Below are 20,579 nucleotides of genomic sequence, written 5' to 3'. Positions count from 1 at the left end.
AAATAAAAAAGGAGATTATATAGAAAAATAAAGTATATCCACAATTGTATTTACTGTGTAACGGTGCACTCCGATGCACCGTTCCGAATTCCCGGCAACAACATCGCCGGAAGCTGCCGCCCGGTAGAACACCCGTCGGGCAGAGGCAGGGGCGCGGTGCGCCCACATTTTTAATACTTATCAAAAACTGGGGCCGTTGTAATTCCAAAACGGCCGAGAATTGCCGAGCAAAGCCGACGCGGCCCGACCGACCGACCGGCGAAAACCCGTGCTCGGCGCAAACCCGAATCCCTCCGAACGGGCCCGACCGTACCGTACCTCAATTAACCCGTTCGGAAGGGGTAATACCGCCGCGCGCCGACGCGGGTAATTAGTCGGTATAAAAAGGCCGTGTTTCGGCTAATAGACACATTCTCCTGTTCCGCTCTTAAGCTGTATGCTCAAGAGAATTCACCAGGCACCTAAAATCGGCACTACCGCCCCGATCAAGTAGGTTGAGAGTGCTCAGCCTAAGCCGAGAGTTCTCGCTATCGCGCGGGGTACTGCCTCCATCCGCTCCTCCACATCCCGGCTGGCAAAACCCACGGAAGGTGGAGTTCAGAGCCGCCCCGATCGAGAGTTCTCGAGGCCAGCTGTTCTTAAACGCGATTCCAATTTATCAGCGCGATATTCCAGTTCGCGAAGAGCGCATATTATTTCGTGAAAATAACGTGTTGTTTCTCGGAATTCACCGGCTCTTTCTTCGTACACGGGATTCCCGGAACGACGGGATTCCCCGTGCAAGAATCGCGACAAAAACACCGTCATAACAACGCGAGGTCTTCGACCGATACCGAGCGCATATCCGCACGCGTCAAAACAACGTTTTTATACACGCGTATTATACCAGCGAATTATCGAGTTTACGCACCACGATTATACCGGCGCATTCAACCACCTGCATTTTACACGCGCTTTTAAACGTTTATACAGCGAACACGCTCACATTTATACTCACCACGCAAACAGTTATACACTCGCACACGCTCACCTTTATAATCGCAGCGAGATACACACTCTACTTGTACACACGCCTTCAATTTTAATAAATACTTTCTTTTCTTTTACATCGCAATTCGCTCACCATTCATTACCCCGAATCCGACGAGTTTATCCGTAATCTAATCTACGGGAAAAACGGAACGTTACGACTGTACCCATAAAATTTCGAAAAAATCCGGTTAATATTTGATTCACCCTCGTATATGAACAATTTTTAGTAATTAATTTAAGTTAAAGTGAAGTTATGACATTATATATATGTCATACTATTAAATTGTTGCAGCAATCTGCAAAGGAAAATGAAAAATTAAATTACTAAATAAAAATAAAAAGAATTTCGAATCTATTATATGTATGTATTATCTTTCGAGATTACTGCTACAATTTAATAGTGTGACATATTATTTGGGATCGCAACTTTAAATTGCGATTTTATTTGCCGGGACACACCCGAGAGGGTATCGCGAGTTTGAAAATCACGTAATTTCGCACTGGATGAGAGACGGGATGAAACAACGTTAAATTGTTACGTTGATTGTACCACAGTGACATCTACACAAGAGTGGCGATAAGTTTATTGCACAAAAATACACGATATGTACAAGATTTATGAGCTTTTGATGCGTGTGCGACGCTATTTCGAGTATTATAGCACGTCGAGATTCGTACTTGGTGTGGCGAAATCGCACTATACAATTGTTACCTTGATATAACGATACAACGCGTTATCAACTGTTCGCGTGAGATAGAGAGAGACGGCGCTCTATCGGCCGTCCGCGAGAGCGAGCGAGATCGCACGATTCACGGTTGAACGCACGAGATTGAGAGACAGCGTTCCATCAGTTGTCTGCGAAAGCGAGCGAGACGGCGCTCTATCGGCCGTTCGCGAGATCGAGCGAGACCGCACTATTCACGATTGCACGCACGGTTCGCGTGAGAGCGAGCGAAACGGCGCTCTATCGGCCGTTCGGGAGAGCGAGCGAAACCGCACGATTCACGATTGCACGCACTAGATTGAGAGAGACAGCGTTCAATAAGCTGTCTGCGAGAGCGAGACGGCGCTCTATCGGCCGTTCGCGTGAGAGCGAGCGAGATCGCACTAATCACGGGTGCACGCACGAAACTGGGAGAGACAGCGCCCTATCGGGCTGTCTGTAAAAGCGAGCGAGACCGCACTTTCCACGGCTGCACGCGCGAGATAGAGAGAGACAGCGCTCTATCGGGCTGTCTATAAGAGCGATTGAGGCGGCGCTCTTTTAGCCGTCCGCGAGATCGAGCGAAACCGCACTATTCACGGGTGCACGCACGAAACTGAGAGAGACAACGCTCTAAAGGCTGTCTGTGAGAGCAAGCGAGACCGCACTTTCCACGCCTACACGCGCGAGATAAAGAGAGACAGCGCTCTATCGGGCTGTCTGTGAGATCAAGTGAGATGGCGCTCTTTCAGCCGTCCGCGAGATCGAGCGAGACCGCATTATTCACGATTCGCGTGGGAGCGAGTGAGACAGCGATAGTTCACGAGCACACGAATGAGCGGAGGCTCAATGAGAAGGAGGCTCCACCTTATGCTCAGAGTGGAGGCGCTCTGACGAATCCCGGCACTCGCGCTCAGACTGTTCACGTGTGATACGGAGTCGATTCGTTCTACTGAGTTCGCGACTGATTGTTCGCGATCCTTTATGCAATGACGAGTGAATTTACACACTCGCGGTTTTAATGTCTCACTTGCGATATACTTAGAAACTTTTCAAGCTTATCACTTTCGGTTCGCTCTCAATTATGAAGACTTACACTTTCACAATTCGAACAAAGACTTTACGATTTTGATAAGAACTCAGCTGTGACTCCGATAAGAACTAGACAAAGACTCTCTCCGAGAGAGGCTTTCTCCCGGATAATAAGGATTTGATGGCGCATCGGATGATCCGATTTGAGCCTATCCGGTTCAGGGACGTCGAATCGCGTGATTTTCTGATTGCCTAATTAGCCAGGCTCATGTATTATTGCGCGATCACGCGGATCCTGGCTGATTTCGAAAAACCACCGAACTGAATCATATTTGTGAGTTCGCTTTGGCACGCACGGATGGCGCCAGTATTACCGGGAGTGATATTTTCGATCGAAATTCAGAGCGAATCCTGAACATACCGCCCGCCTTGAAATTATAATTTCGAAATAATTGCTTTTTTTATGCCGCTCGTTGTGACGGAATAATTTCGCAACAATTACATTATCCTTGCCGCTCGCCATGATGGAATAATATCGCGATCGAAGCGATTGAGAGGATAATTTGTCGGTTTTACATATTTACATTTATACATATTTACATCGTTACATAGTTATATATTTACATAGTTACATATTTACATATATACATTTTGCGTATTCATATTCGCGGTTCCGGGAATTTTAATTGTCGCTGGGCGGTTTATTCGCCGGATGTTCGATGTCGATAGGCAAAATGCATAACTTGACTATCGGTCGTTTGTACTCGGAATGTGCGGTGCGCACAGTAACTATGCAAACGTATCCGTCGGACCCGGGATGGCATTGCGTGATCCGGCCTAATTCCCACTTGCACGGCGGAACTAAGGAGTTGCGGATTAAAACCATTGTGCCAATTTTCACGGAAGGCTGTACTTGCTTCCACCTTGTTCGTTGCTGCAGAGTATTGACTTAGTCACTCTGCCAAATTTTCCAAAACCGCTTCGTAAGTTGACGAATCAATTGCCAGCGGGAAAGGCGATTTTCGTTAACGGATAAAATAGACGGTTCGCGATTCACCGTAATTGATGAATCGATTAAAAAATGACCCGGTGTAAGGGGGTTGTAGTTATCTAGAGTATCTGTGAATGGACTGATAGGGGGGTCGGGAGTTGAGGCAGGCCTCAATGCGGCAGAGGAGAGTAAAAAACTCTTCGTAAGTTAGAGTATGAGAGCCCAGAATCCGTCGCAAGTGATGTTTGACACTGCGAACTCCGGCTTCCCAAAGCCCGCCGAAATGCGGGGCATGGGGAGGGATAAATTGCCAGCGAATATTGCCAGTCGCAATTTTACTCTGGAAATCGGAATTACGCATTTCGTTCTGGTAAGCCTTTGATAATTCGGTGTCGACTCCCGCGAATGTGGTACTGTTATCAGAATACATCATGGACGGTAGACCGCGGTGAGCGCAAAAGCGAGAGAACGTGTCGAGAAACGCTTCGGTGGAATAATTGCTCGCTAATTCCAAATGAACAGCTCTGGAAGCTAGGCAGATAAATAGAACGATGTAGCTTTTTCGTGACGGAATTCCACGACCTGATGATGCGCGAGTGAAAATGGGGTCTGCATAATCTATCCCAGAATGGCTGAAAGCTCGAGCGGGCGTGGAGATTCGAGTTTGCGGAAGATCGCCCATTAATTGCGTGGGAACTTCGGCCTTTTCTCTTACGCAATTAACGCATTGATGTATAATCTGCTTGACCTGCGTTCGCGCTTGGAGAATCCGATAGTCTTGGCGTATAGTGGCTAATGTCAGTTGAACGCCAGCGTGTAGCGCTCGAACGTGAGCGTGTCGTATGATAAGCTTGACTATCGGATGAGGAGCTAATAGTATTGGATTTTTAGCGGCGAACGAAAGCGCGGAATGTCTGAGACGTCCGCTGATTCGAATAATTTTCTCTTCGTCTAGAAAAGGTTGCAGCGCTGTGAGCGGCGATCTTGATGGGAGTGATTGATTGCTCCTGAGTGCCTGAAGTTCCTCTGAGAATGTTTCCGCTTGAATGACTCGGAACCAAAATTGACGTGCGTTTCGGTATTCCGCCTCCGATAAAGCTTGACCTTGAATTTTTGAGGAGCGTGAAATTTGACTCCTTTTGCGGCACTTGTTCGCAAAACGCATGAGATATGCCGTGATTTTTATCAATTTTGGCCAGATAGAATATCTTGTCGCTAAGTCCCAACCGGCTTCTGTTTGAGCTAAGTGTATGGTAAGATTTCGATTCTCCTCGGGTGTTTCCTCAAGCGGAGAAGCGGGGTCCTTTGGCCATTCAGTTTGAGTCAGCTTGAGCCAGGGAGGACCGTGCCATCACAAATGAAAGGAGCTGAATTCGGAATTTGAAATCCCTCGAGAAGCACAATCTGCTGGATTATCCGCGGATGGGATGTAACGCCATTTGACATGAGGTAATCGTGACTGTATATCGGCAACTCGATGAGAGACGAAGGTTTTCCATTTTGATGGATGCGAGCTTAACCAGATGCGGGCTTACCCATTAGCTTTGCTAATGCTACTGTGGAATCCGTCCAATGACAGGCATCGTTTGACATATATAGCGATGGCTGAATAAACTCGATTAATCGAGCCAGAAGGCACGCTGCCTGTAACTCGAGTCGAGGGATACTCATCTTTTGTTTTGAGTGGCGCAACTTTTGATTTACCGGCTAATAAAGTTGTCGTTCTTTTTCCTGATCCTGATGTCGTCTGCATGTAAACTGCGGCGGCGTACGCAACATTAGACGCGTCTGCAAATCCGTGTAATTCGCAGTGTCATAATCCTGACCCGTCCACCGAGGAATTTGAAGATTATTTAAAGTGGATAAGTCTTGATAGATTGAATCCCAGCGCTCAAGGGTTTGTGACGGAATGACATCATCCCAGTCCAACTTTAATTTCCACAATTGTTGCATGAAGACTTTAGCGTTGATTGTCACGGGGGTGACACCCATTCTAACGGATCGAATAATTTCGCGATCGTTGATAAGATTGTCCTCTTCGTGTTGGGAAGTGATTGTGGAAGAGACACTCGGAATTGAAAAGTGTCACAAGCGGGATTCCATGATAATCCTAGGACGCTGAAATTCTCCTCAAGCGTGAGCGATCTATTTCCGGCGAATCCATGACATTCTTTCGGAATATCTGATAGTAAATCGGAGCTGTTGCTTGCCCATTTGCGTAAATTAAAGCCATCGCGAGATAAAAGATCGCATACTTGTTTGCGCGATTTGCGTAGCAATAGCATATCATTTGCTCCGAACAAAACGTCATCCACATAAATCTTGAAAAATCGGAGCGGCGAGGGGAAACGCGGCCCCTTCGTCAGTTAATAATTGCTTCAGCACTCTCAGAGCAAGAAACGGGGCTGAAGCGGTTCCATAAGTGACAGTCGATAGTTGATAATCCTGGATAGCGATTTGATCTTGATTATACCAGACGATGCGTTGGTAGTTGCGATCACGAGGGTCAATTAAAATCTGTTGATACATCTTGGCAATATCCGCCATGTAAACATACTTATGTTGTCGCCATCGCAGTAAAATCGACGTTATTTCTGTTTGCAATTTAGACCCGATTTCGAGATGAGAATTTAGTGATGTCCCATTTGTAGTGAGGCTCGATGCGTTAAATACTACGCGCAGTCTTGTGGTTGAGCTCGTTGCGCGAATTACGGGGTGTTGCGGTAGATAGACCATTTGCGACTGAGGCTTGATTGGCGGTTGCACTTTTTGCATGTGGTTTAGATGCTCATATTCCTCGAGAAAAGCCGAGTATTCCGAATTAATATCTGGATTCGTATCTAGGCGTCGTTTTAAAGCTATTAATCATTGTATAGCTATAGATCGTGATTCTCCGATGTCAATAGGCGTTGTTTTAAACGGAAGACGAACGACGTAACGCCCGCCGGAGGTTCGTGAGTGAGTCTTAACGAAATGATTTTCACACTGTTCTTCAGCAGGAGACAAAATTTTAGATCGTGGAATTTCCTCAATTTCCCAGAACTGACGTAAATCATGCTCGAGGGAACAATGAAAAACGTTAATTGTATGAGCGACAGCGTTTCGATTTTGAGCTGGTCCGGAAAGAATCCATCCAAAGTGAAATCGTTGGGTGATAGGTTGCCCTATTGGTCCTTTCCGGATTCCGTTCAGAATGACGTGACCATAAATATCAGCATCAATTATGATGTCAATAGGACTTGATCCTGTAGGATCGTCGTCCGCTAACGTGAGAGAATTTAAGTGTCTCCAGTCAGCTACTGATGCTGACAATAGCGGCGCGTATTTAGTTAGCGCCTTGAGAATGTATGCGACTGTTGTGAAAACTGGCTTAGGCTTTCCGCGGGGTACGAGTTCAATGATAGCGGAGTATCGACATGTATCCGCGTCGACACCTCCTACTGCGGAGATTTGAGCGAGAATTCGCTTTCGATTTAAACGCAATATTCTTGCTAATTTTTCTGAAATAAATGTGACCTCGGACCCTTGATCAATCAGGACACGAGCTTCACAGACCCGACCGTCGAGAGATCGGACCATTACTTTCGCCGTGACAGGTAGGACGGATGACACGGGCGCACTTGAACATACGGCGGACATTGCGACGGCCTTTGACGTTTCGGGAGCGTCGACGGTATTATTTACGCTTAACGCATTAGATTGTGTCGCGCTTGTATCGATAGAAGAGGTCGAATCAATATGCAAGAGAGAATGATGCATCTTTTGACACGTGCGACATGTATTTTTACTTTTACATTCTTGCGCGGAATGCTTTATGCCGAGACAATTGAAACATCTGTTTGAATTTTTCACTAATTCGCGTCGTTGATTCGAACTATTATTTAAGAATTGCTGACACCTACTAATATAATGCGGTTTTTTACAAAGTTTGCATTGATCGGGAGACTGATTAGAAAGTGTCGCATTATTCGATTTTACGGTTTGTCGACATTTATTGCCTTCGGAAGACGATAATTCTTCAATAGCGAGCGCACGCGACGATATAAAGTTAATTAAATCTTCGTAATTTGGCGACGTCGATTCAGATCCAGTTTTGAGTTTCCAAGCGCGGCGAGTGGCTGGGTCAAGCTTGAGCGATACGAAATAGACGAGAATATCATTGAGGATACCATATTGTGTTCGGTTTAAACGTCTTAAAGCTGAGAGTGCCTTATCGGCTTTGTCGCGTAAAGCGTGCAATTCCACAGGAGATTCCCGATTGACGGGAGGCAAATTATATAATTCCACAACATGAATTTCAATAAGCTTACGTTTATTTTCAAAACGAGAGGTTAACGCTTTCCAAGCGATGGCGAAATTATCAGCGGTTACCGGCTACAACATCGCGAACTCTATCGGCCAAGCTTGATACTAGAAAATGCATGCGAGCAAAATCGGACAGTTCATGATTCTTAATAATTAACGCTGTGAATCTATCGCGAAAATTTTCCCACTCGTCGGCTTTACCGGAGAACGGAGGTAATTTGATCGGCGGTAAATGTTTTAACGATAGCGATTCCGACTGTATATGAGATACAGATCGGTCGCTTGATTGGAACGGACTTACGCACGGTTCCAGTTCCTCTAAACATTTCGACATGAAGTCCAGCGCTTTTAGGCAGATTTCTTCGTACTGATCCCGTTGTTTCTCTCGGAAGTAGGCGATAGTGTCGCGCTTGGACTCCGGATACAGTTTCAGCAAGAGGCTGTGCACTTCCAGACACTTGTTTCAGGTTTCCTTGAGTGACGTCATTCGATTTCGTATCTTGGCGGGAGTGAGATTGTTCCGCCCGAGTTTCTTAAAATTGTCCAATGATTTTGCTATAGAACGTAGCAGCGAGAGCTGATTTTCCAGTAATTCACTCATTGTCACTGATGTCCACAACAGTTTTCAAAGTCACTCACAGAACTATTATCACGTTGTCTCAGAGTTCTCGCGATCCGGCTCGAAGGATCAAAATGTTCGGGATCGCAACTTTGAATTGCGATTTTATTTGTCGGGACACACCCGAGAGGGTATCGCGAGTTTGAAAATCACGTAATTTCGCACTGGATGAGTGACGGGATGAAATAACGTTAAATTGTTACGTTGATTGTACCACAGTGACATCCACACAAGAGTGGCGATAAGTTTATTGCACAAAAATACACGATATGTACAAGATTTGTGAGCTTTTGATGCATGTGCGACGTTATTTCGAGTATTGGAGCATGTCGAGATTCGTACTCGGTGTGGCGAAATCGCACTATACAATTGTTTCCTTGATATAACGATACAACGCGTTATCAGCTGTTCGTGTGAGATAAAGAGAGACGGCGTTCTATCGGCCGTCCGCGAGAGCGAGCGAGACCGCACGATTCACGGTTGAACGCACGAGATTGAGAGAGACAGCGTTCCATCAGCTGTCTGCGAGAGCGAGCGAGACGACGCTCTATCGGCCGTCCACGAGATCGAGCGAGACCGCACTATTCACGGTTTGCGTGAGAGCGAGTGAGACGGCGATAGTTCACGAGCACACGAATGAGCGGAGGCTCAATGAAAAGGAGGCTCCACCTTATGCCCAGAGTGGAGGCGCTCTGATGAATCCCGGCACTCGCGCTCAGACTGTTCACGTGTGATACGGAGTCGATTCGTTCTACTGAGTTCGCGACTGATTGTTCGCAATCCTTTATGCAATGATGAGTGAATTTACACACTCGCGGTTTTAATGTCTCACTTGCGATATACTTAGGAAAACATTAGAAAACATACAGTTGTTTTAAAAAAAAAAATATGGAATTGTTAATTGCAAATTACATATTTTTCCTTCGGAACAATTGTGTTTTTTTTACACCAATTGATTCCTTTCATTATTTTGTACATTAAAGTATTATGATAAGATAATCAAAAAATAAATATTTTACTAGATATTTTATAGTTTATGTAAAATTAAGATATTATTTTAAGCCTCATAAATCGAAAAGTACTCAATAAAAAAATACTTTATTATAGTGTTTTGGAAAGCTCCCGACATAGGCTATAAGAATATGCAATAAAAAATATGTGGTTGCATTTAAGAAATTAAAAGTGTCCTTGATCTGACCTTAATAATGCCATCCAAGGTCAAACCAATGACATCATCTTATGTTTCCCTCAATACCATACGATTTTTGTCGAAAACGTTTTTCTCTAAAATGCTTAATTTTTGAAAGAAAAGGGGTGTACGTGTAGTCTAGGACACCCTGTATATGCTGATGATGCGGTGATAGTGACGTATGAACGGCCATGCCTCTTCCGCCGCTCCTTATTAACTGCCCGCCGCACTGCTTCGTTGATACGCTGAAACAAACATAACTTTATATATATTTTTCATGAACACGCATTAGGCAGGAGTGATGTCCGTTGGCGGTGCGGTTATAGATATGCATGTGTGAGTATGATAACTTAAAGTTGTAATATATATACGAAGTATGCATTACGTACGTAACGAAGAAATTGTACAGCAAAAGAGAAAATTGTAGGAAATATTTCGATATTGTAACATTATTATAACAATATATTAGCATATATCATTATAATAATGCTATAATATCGAAATATCTCCTACAATTTTCTCTTTCGTTGTATGATTTCTTCCTTACACGTACATAATGCATGATTCATATATATACGTATAACTTTAAATTATTATACTCACGCATGCATATCTATAACCGCGTCAACGAACGTTTTTCTGTCTCTATGTATAGAAACACGTGACAAAAAATTTTGGATTTACCTTATTAAATCGGTCGCTCTCACGTAGTATATGGCGGGGCGGTGTGCGTTACATGTTCCTGGCTCTCAGAAGGTGCCGGTCCTTCTTGCATCATCTTAGACATCATCACTCCAGTAATCTGGGGTGATGATGTCCGAGACGATGCATTATTTTGCGTCTGGGAACGCGAGGCACCTTCACTTCGTGCTGAAAAATAAATAGAAAAATTATAAAGATTGTAATGATTAAAAAAACTAAATGAATAAATGAAAGGCAATAAAGAGCCAACGCAGTTGTAGGGCGTGGATAAAATAATTTCCAAAGCAGCAATTCAATTTTAACGATCCTTTTGCTTTATTCCAAACGTTTCGGACTCAATTCGAGCCTTCTTCAGTGATTCTAATAAAAACAAAGAAAAAAATACATAAATCAAATGAGAACAAAATAGAAACGCAATGTCAATAAAATACAAAAGAGAGGAGAAAGCATAGTCACATGAATGCATGGTCTATAAGAGCGACACGACTTCGTCAAGGCTGATCCATCCGAGAAAGCACGATGCAAAAGCCCTCTCAGCGGTACAAAGCGCGAAGAGCAATGCACTGACAAAATATATATAACCAAAACTAGTCACACGTTTTAAAAGCGAGAGAAATTCATTAACGTTAGTCAAAGGCCACTCACTCACTCAGACAAGAGATGAATCAGCAAAAATGGCACGAAATAATCGACACGATAACAGTCGAATGGGCCGATAATTTGAATGGTAACGGTAATCATGTCATAGTGTGGTCGGCAATAACAAACTAAATATAACAAGGACAAAGCCAGTCAAACAGAAAAACCGTTAAATTTTTCGCATGTTTTCAATAATCGACAGACACGAAGTATTCAATTTTAAAGTGTCGCTTTGGAGGTTTAACGCCTTCTTTTGACGCTTAATATGAATCATTTCCGACATTAGTCTTTTTCCTAAAAACATTTCTTCATCCAAAATCTCAACATCATCGAAATCAAAAGTGTGATTAAGCGCTCTATGTTCGGCAATGACGGACGTAAGATTCCTTCTATGTTCTTTGATCCTCGTCCTTAACAGGCGACTCGTTTGTCCTACGTAAGAGGCGTCGCAATCTGTGCAATTAATTTTATACACTATATTACTACGCCAATCCTTCCGTAAACCGTCCTTGCCGACTTTAATAAATCTGCGCAAATTGTTTATTCCGGTGTAAGAAAGCCTAACATCAAGATCTCTAACGCAGTATCGGAAACGTTCTGATATGTTCTTCACGTATGGAACATTAAAATATGTGATCTTGCTTCCACCTCTCTCAACGTCAATCACACTCTCAACATCATTCAAAGCGTTGTCATGTTTGTTCTTAAATCTATGAAATAGGATATTAAGCCGATCGACAAAGTGCGAAAGATAAGAGAGAGCGGATATCCATTGTTCAGAAGGATGTTAACAACAATTTCGAGATTTTCTTTATGAAATTTAGGATGAGAAAGCCGAAAAACTTTATCTGTTAGACCAATGATCGTGCCCTTTTTCTGGCAAAGGGGGTGTCGCGATTCAAAGTGGAGGTACCTTCTCGAGAAAGTTGGTTTATGAAACCAATTAAATTCAATATATCCATTCTCTAAAATAATTGTGATGTCAAGAAAATTCAAACGGTTGTCGACACCCTCCTCAACAGTGAATTGCAACCTTATGTGGAACGAGTTAAAAGTGTTCAAGACAAAATTGAGCATCGAGGAGGGAGCCGCCAACACGATGTCGTCAACATATCTGAAATAAAAGGGAAGATTCATAGGTAGAGCCGCGATAGCCCTTGACTCCAAATCTTGAAGCGTGATCTCAGCGATAATCGGGGAAATAGGAGAGCCCATGGGCGTGCCAAATGTTTATTGATAATAAACATCATTAAACATAAAAAAGTAGAATTCAAGATAAGGCGAACTGCCAATAGAAATTCATCGCGAGGTATCCGGCAATTAATTCCTATATAGTCCCATCTATCAGACAAACTATTAATGGCCATATCCAAAGGTATGTTGGTGAATAGTGAGACGACATTCAACGAAATTAGTTTTATATCGCCCACAATACGTTTGCCATTAAGTTTCTCGACTACTTGCGCACTATTAATAATTTGGCTATCAGGTCTCGGAATAGATTTATAAATGATGTCATGTACAAATTTAGCGAGACCATAAAGCAATGTGTTCTTAGATGAGACTATTATGCGTAACGGGTCATTTTTCTTATGAATTTTCGGCAGCCCAAAGCTCTCGGTAAAACGCCGTCTGTACAGTTTAACGATCTATACTTCGCAACAGAAATATAATCACGAGCTTTGGATGAAGAAATGTTTTTAGGAAAAAGACTAATATCGGAAATGATTCATATTAAGCACCAAAAGAAGGCGTTGAACCTCCAAAGCGACACTTTAAAATTGAATACTTCGTGTCTGTCGATTATTGAAAACATGCCAAAAATTTAACGGTTTTTCTGTTTGACTGGCTTTGTCCTCGTTATATTTGTTATTGCCGACCACACTATGACATGATTACCGTTACCGTTCAAATTATCGGCCCATTCGACTGTTATCGTGTCGATTATTTCGTGTCGTTTTTGCTAATTCGTCTCTTGTCTGAGTGAGTGAGTGGCCTTTGACTAACGTTGATGAATTTCTCTCGCTTTTAAGACGTGTGACTAGTTTTGATTATATATATTTTGTCAGTGCATCGCTTTTCGTGCTTTGTACCGCTGAGAGGTACCCTTTTGCATCGTGCTTTCTCGGATGGATCAGCCTTGACGAAGTCGTGTCGCTCTTATAGACCATGCATTCATGTGACTATGCTTTCTTCTCTCTTTTGTATTTTATTGATATTGTGTTTCTATTTTGTTCTCATTTGATTTATGTATTTTTTCTTTGTTTTTATTCAGAATCACTGAAGAAGGCTCGAATTGAGTCCGAAACGTTTGGAATAAAGCGAAAGGATCGTTAAAATTGAATTGCTGCTTTGGAAATTATTTTATCCACGCCCTACAACTGCGTTGGCTCTTTATTGCCTTTCATTATTCATTTAGTTTTGTTAATTTAGAGGAGCTTTTAACTTTATTTAATTTATTTTAATTGTAATGATTAAATTTAAATAAAGTAATAAACTGGCAATAAGAGTAGTGTTATGTGTGAATATATATATATATATATATATATATATAATATACATTATATATATATATATATATATATATATATATATATATACACGTCTAATACGTTTTACTCTCATTTAATTACTTTATTTGAAGTACAAAAGAGTATAATAAAAGATACGAAAAAAATGATTAAAGAAAGAAGGAAGAGAAAGGTTGATGGTAGAGAACGAGATATTAACGCTTACGTATGTCGTAATCATGGACGTAAAGTAAGACAGAGAAAAACATATACATAAATAGCATATATATTTTTCTCTGCCTTATTTTACGTCTATGATTACAACAGACGTAAATGCTAACATCTCGTTCTCTGCCATCAGCCAAAGAGTATAAAAGCAATAATACGAGAGATATCATTTACTTACACTTACGCAATAAAAGTAATAATTTATAGTGCATATTTTTACTATTTCATGCTATAATTGCATGAAATAAATTTACAAGTTTTATACAATCAAGCATTAACAGCTTGCAGCAAACTATAGATATTTCTCTAAAATACATTTAAAAACATAAATAATACTACTGGCTATATATCAAAATTATTTTATTTATTTAGAAAAATTTGTTTATATTTTACTTTATGCCTTTTTATGTATTTATTAGCGGATAGTATGCGACACATTTTATGATATAAAAATATAATTTTTTATATATCCAGGACTGTTATATATATATATATATGTATATGTGGCGTTCTGCCATACGCCACACAGGCGTAACGGCGTACAGCGCCGAGCGCCTGAACGCGCGGCAATCTAGGCGCGCAAACTAGCGCGCGGCAGCACGGGCATACAGGCGCCGATCTTCGCGCAAGTGAAATCCGGCAGGGCCCGTATATAAGGCCGACCGCGAGAAGCCGAATTTGAGTCTCAGCTCGGAGCATTTGCAGGGTCAATAACACTGCATATTATTCAGCTTGAGTACTCCTCTTTTGTGTAACCGGAGGGTCATACTTCCGCTAACATTCGCCGCCAGCCGAGCCGCATTCCACGACCAGCGTCGACGCCCCGATCACCAGGGCCACTTCGACCGTCGAACGGGGAGCAGCTGCCGAGCCGGAGAAGAGGGTGTCGTTCACCTTGCTGCAAAGCTGCCAGATCTCCGCCGCAAGCAACATGCAACACGGCGTGGAGGGGGTAATGAGGATGTAAGCGTAAGCGTACGTGTGAGCTCGGCGCTTCGGCTAGCTTCGGATAGAAGAAGAGGACAGAATACAGTCTTCTGTCTCCTTCCTACCGAAAGACGGGCACGACGCGTCACGCTCTACGATATCTCGATATGCGCTCAATGTTTCTTTTACAGCATTTTTATTGTATAATGTGTTTAGAATATGTCCCTGTATATATATATATATATATATATATATATATATATATATATATATATATGTATACACATACATATTATAAACATATTATACGACAAAGAATAATATTTAAATAATTATAATATATTTGTATAATGTATATATATATATATATATATATATATATATATAATATTTAATATATTTAATATATTTATTATATATATATATATATATATATATAATATATATTATATATATATACAGGGTGGGCCATTTTAAGTGATCCACTCAAATATTTCGGAAAATAATGAAAAATCAAAAAAATGTTTCAGATAAAAGTTGTATGGCTTGAAGGGGGCTATCAGATAGTGGCAATGATTTGACCTTGGAGAGTCATTTGAAGATGATGTAAAGGTAACCTTCAATTTCTTAAATGGAACTCCCTATTTTTTATTACATATTCGTGTAGCTTATCTCGAGAGCTTTCCAAAACACTATAATAAAGTATTTCTTCATTGAGTACTTTTCGAGTTATGAGGCTTGAAATCATTTCATAATTTTGTATAAACCGTAAAATATCTAGTAAAATATTCATTTTTCGATTATCTTGCTTTAATACTTTTGTGTACAAAATAATGAGAGGAATCAATTGGTGTAAAGAAACAGTTATTTTTAAGAAAAAATATGTAATTTGCAATTAACAATTACATATTTTTTCTTTGAAACAACTATGTGTTTTTTTTACACCAATTGATTTCTCTCATTATTTTGTACATAAAAGTATTAAAGCAAGATAATCGAAAAATGAATATTTTACTAGATATTTTACGGTTTATACAAAATTAAGAAATAATTTCAAGCCTCATAACTCGAAAAGTACTCAATGAAGAAATACTTTATTATAGTGTTATGGAAAGCTCTCGAGATAAGCTACACGAATATGTAATAAAAAATAGGGAGTTCCATTTAAGAAATTGAAGGTTACCTTTACGTCATCTTCAAATGACTCTCCAAGGTCAAATCATTGCCACTATCTGATGGCCCCCTTCAAGCCATACAACTTTTATCTGAAACATTTTTTTGATTTTTCATTATTTTCCGAAATATTTGAGTGGATCACTTAAAATGGCCCACCCTGTATGTATATATATATTATTAAATATATATACAGGGTCTACCAAAAGTGTGGAAACCCCTAAATATCTCGGAAAATATACGTTTTACAGAAAAGTGTTTCCAACAAAAGTTGTAGGGTTTAAGAAGATCTATATACTGATTCTATCAGTTTGACCTTGGATGGCGTCGTCAAGGTCAGGTCAAGGTCACATTGACTTTTTTAAATGACACCCCCTACATTTGATTGCATATTCTTATAGCTTAATTCAAGAGCTTTCCAAAACACTATAATAATGTTCATTTTTATTAAGTACTTTGCGAGTTATGAGGGTTGAATGATAGAGTAGCGCCGGTATTAACATTATCCAAGGTGTACTACATGGAGGTTACTCGCTCGGATTTGCATCTGTTGTGTGTGTGATCCAGCTAACTAAGGCAAGATCGGTCGTGGATCCAGTCAGCAAAAGCAAAGACCCAACCAAATTACAATCGAGCATTTAAAGACCTGGAAAGCAATCGACATAGTAAACAGTAAATAAATTTGTGGATGCTCATTTATCATAATAATTGTTCGAAATGTGTGCGTGTGCGTGCGTGCGGTGCGTGTATACAGAGATCAGGTTAGGTTGCACCAAACGATTGCAAATGTGTTTCAATGTGTTAAAGTAAATGCTGAAAGTGGCTGCCATTTACTTCCTGACAATATGCTAATCTTTGGTAGAATGTAGAAATGACTTTACGATTCGTTTCAAAAGGTATCAAAGCCATTTCATCCCTTATTCGCTGTATCAATTCGTGAATGGTTTTAGGTTTTGTTCTGTAAACCTTACTCTTCAGATATCCCCATAGATAATAATCAAGAGGAGTTAGATCTGGTGACCGAGGTGGCCAATCCTCTCCTCCCTCATTTCCGTTCCTTCTTCCAATCCACCGTAGCGGAAAAGTCTCATTTAAAATACGACGTGGTCCTGCACCAAAATGAGCAGGAGCTCCATCATGCTGAAACCATATTTCTTGGAAATTATTTGGAAAAGTATTCTGTATGGCTGGAATTATTTGATCAACAAGTAATCTCTCATACCTTTGAGCGTTCAAATATTCTTCAAAAAAAAACGGCCCTATTAAATAGCCATCTATTATTCCGCACCATACATTTATTTTTTGTGGATGTTGTGTGTGAGTTTCCCGCACCCAATTCGGATTCTCATCTGACCAGAAACGAAAATTTTGATTATTAACTTCTCCTGTTAAGGTAAAAGTTGCCTCGTCTGTGAAAACAATTTGATAAGGGAAGATGGGCCGGACATCTATTAGTGCCATCATTCTTTCACAGAAATGTATACGACGCTCCTCATCTCCGTTTTGCAATTCTTGAACGTATTGCAATTTATATGGATGGAACTTGTTCTTCTTTAAAATTCTCCAAACCGACATGGGAGCAATATCGTGAGTTTGAGCGACTCTCTGAACACTAGAATTGGGATCTTCAATAAATGTCTGCAGAACATCAAGTTGTTTTTCTTCGTTGGTTGCAGACAATGGTCTTCCTGACTTAGAGCGATTTCTTACGCTACCAGTTTGTCTAAAACGTTTTATTGTTTTTAACACAGTGGACTTATTAATTCGACGGTTCGGATACGTGTCATTAAATAATCGAACGACATCAGAGAACGATCTTTCGTTATCACCCCATCCACGCATCATGAGGATAGTGATTCTTTCACGTTCCGACAAGTCGCCAGCCATTTTTAAAACGTTTAATTTTAATTAATCGTACGTTGTATTTGGACGATAACAATTAATTTCTGCTTGCTCAAAGCTGAAGTTAGAAGGTGCTCGTTCTTTGATAGCTTTATACATTCTTAGTTGAATTTTAAATGCGAGTTAGACTGCATGTAGTGCGTCACATAGCGGTAAATGAAGGAACTAACGAGACGTTTCATACACGTTTTATGGAGCAATTTTTTGGCAATTTGACTTCAGCGAAATATGAGGATATGTTGAGGAATCGATCTTGCCTTAGTTAGCTGGATCACACACACAACAGATGCAAATCCGAGCGAGTAACCTCCATGTAGTACACCTTGGATAATGTTAATACCGGCGCTACTCTATCATTCAACCCTCATAACTCGCAAAGTACTTAATAAAAATGAACATTATTATAGTGTTTTGGAAAGCTCTTGAATTAAGCTATAAGAATATGCAATCAAATGTAGGGGGTGTCATTTAAAAAAGTCAATGTGACCTTGACCTGACCTTGACGACGCCATCCAAGGTCAAACTGATAGAATCAGTATATAGATCTTCTTAAACCCTACAACTTTTGTTGGAAACACTTTTCTGTAAAACGTATATTTTCCGAGATATTTAGGGGTTTCCACACTTTTGGTAGACCCTGTATATATATATATATATATACATTATAAATATATTATACAAATATGAATATGTACTAATTATATTACCAAAATATATTATAAAACTATTTAGTATAGTATTTAACTTGTTTCTCTATAAATATACATTTAAAATAATAAAATAAAGAAATTTAATGAGTGTGGCGATTTTCCACACCACCCACGGGGTATCACCAATGGCGCGTTAGATTTTTTTATGTGGATCTTCGCCTAGAGCCCTATTATACCACATTGTATTTATATATAGAGGATGGGGAAAAAATATCTAGGAATAAGGGATAAAAGGAATAAAATATTGAATAAATAAATATTCTATAAATTATTAATTATTTTTTATTAATTATTTTTTATGTTTGTATATATCAATAATAATAATAATTTTTAATAACGGTTCCGCCTCCTCGGCCTCCTCGAGCCCAACCGCCTCCTCGGCCTCCTCGGGCCCAACCGCCTCCTCGGCCTCCTCGGGCCCAGCCGCCTCCTCGGCTTCCTCGGGCCCAGCCATCTCCTCGGACCCCGGCGCCTCTTCGGGCCCAGCCTCCTTGACCTCGGTCGCCTCCTCGACCGCCAGACATGCCCCTGCCGCGCTGGGTATACTAGCGGGCACGAGCCTTGCCGCTTCCTCTTTTTTTAATTTTATTTTCTGAAAAATAAAACAAATTATAATATATATATATATATATAATTTAATATAAAAAATCATGTACCATTTTGCTCCTGCTGTTGCTCCTTCTGTTCCTGCGGCGGCGGCGGGGGCGGCGGCGACGGCGGCTGCTGCTGATGCTGCTGCTGGTGCTGGTGCTGGTGCTGCTGCTGCTGCTGCTGCTGCTGCATAAATATTTGCAGCTGATGCAACAAATTTTGCTGATGCAACATTTGTTGCATCAGCTGCTGCATCGTTGGCTGCGCAGCATCTTGCAGCACCAAAGCGCCCATCTCTTCATTAATATCTTCTATAAAATTATGAAGAAAAAAATTAAAATAGAAATTAAAGATTAAATTATTTCTTAATATCTTTGTATAAATAATGATTTACTTACGAGACATGTTCGATCTGTCGCCGTGCTTGGATGAACAGACAATGAGACACACTCGGCATTTGTTTATTTGTTTCATGCCGTTTAATTTGTTTTACGCCGTTCATTTATTTCGCGGCATTTATTTTCATCAGATAATCTTGTCGCCTTGTACTATCAAGTAAACATATTTTTTTATACGTGCTCTGAAATCTTGGTGTTCAAGAACTGTCACAATCCCGATTTGTGTGTGAGTTCTGATTATTTCAAATTTCTATATATATATATACCATTTTTCTTCTTTAATTCTTTGTTTCTGTCTATTTTTTGATTCACAAAAATGAGTGATGAATTGAAAAAAAAATTTAAGCGAAGCTTTTCAGATGCTTGGCTCAATGATGATCGATATAAATCTTGGATACGCAAAGTACCATCCGACGATAGTCTTTATTATTGTAGTATATGCAATAAAAATTTTTCGTGCAATACACATATTTTAAGACATGCGGATTCTGCGTGTCATAAAAATAATATTAAAGAAAATAATTTAGCTTTAAATACTAATAATGTGTGTGAAAATAATAATAAAAATTCAGATAAAAAAATATCTGAAAAATATAAATTTCAAGAACAATGGCTAGAAATAGAATTATTTAAGCCATGGTTACGCAAAGTATCACATGATGAAAATTTATTTTTTTGTTCATTTTGTGATAAATCAATGAGATGTGATTTATCGAAAATTTATCGTCACGCAGAATCCAAAGCGCATATAGAAATATGTAAAATTAAAACAGAAACAAAGAATACAAACGAAAATATAAACATAATAGATGATTCACTTTTGTCGTTTGAAGAGCGAAAAAAAATAGCAGAAATTCGATATGCTGCATTAATTGCTGATAAAAATATTTCGCATCAAACTGCAAAAGAAATTCTCAACTTTTTTCA

General features: G+C 40.3%; 3 protein-coding genes across 3 annotated transcripts; all 3 read right to left on the bottom strand.

Annotated features, from left to right (window-relative positions):
- Positions 1 to 3,874: 3,874 nt before the first annotated feature.
- LOC105254266 lies at positions 3,875 to 4,924 on the bottom strand. Its single transcript, XM_011262819.1, has one exon. The coding sequence runs from the start codon at positions 4,922 to 4,924 to the stop codon at positions 3,875 to 3,877; it is 1,050 nt and encodes a 349-aa protein (XP_011261121.1).
- Positions 4,925 to 6,066: 1,142 nt separating this feature from the next.
- Positions 6,067 to 10,662, bottom strand: LOC105254264. Its single transcript, XM_011262817.3, has 4 exons — positions 10,609 to 10,662; positions 8,366 to 8,521; positions 6,744 to 8,064; positions 6,067 to 6,617 (listed from the first exon to the last, which is right to left on the bottom strand). Exons 1-4 carry the CDS (start codon positions 10,660 to 10,662, stop codon positions 6,067 to 6,069), a joined length of 2,082 nt encoding a protein of 693 aa, XP_011261119.3.
- A 4,063-nt stretch (positions 10,663 to 14,725) lies between these two features.
- On the bottom strand, positions 14,726 to 19,659 carry LOC112639717 (putative mediator of RNA polymerase II transcription subunit 21). Its single transcript, XM_025414593.1, has 4 exons — positions 19,653 to 19,659; positions 19,320 to 19,565; positions 19,002 to 19,236; positions 14,726 to 14,849 (listed from the first exon to the last, which is right to left on the bottom strand). The coding sequence occupies exons 1-4, from the start codon at positions 19,657 to 19,659 to the stop codon at positions 14,726 to 14,728; spliced, it is 612 nt and encodes a 203-aa protein (XP_025270378.1).
- Between the last annotated feature and the right edge of the window lie 920 nt (positions 19,660 to 20,579).

The sequence above is a fragment of the Camponotus floridanus genome, unplaced genomic scaffold (genome assembly GCF_003227725.1).
Source record: "Camponotus floridanus strain SB8 unplaced genomic scaffold, Cflo_v7.5 scaffold84, whole genome shotgun sequence".
Lineage (NCBI taxonomy): Eukaryota > Metazoa > Arthropoda > Insecta > Hymenoptera > Formicidae > Camponotus > Camponotus floridanus.
This window is presented reverse-complemented; position numbering and strand designations above follow the sequence as displayed.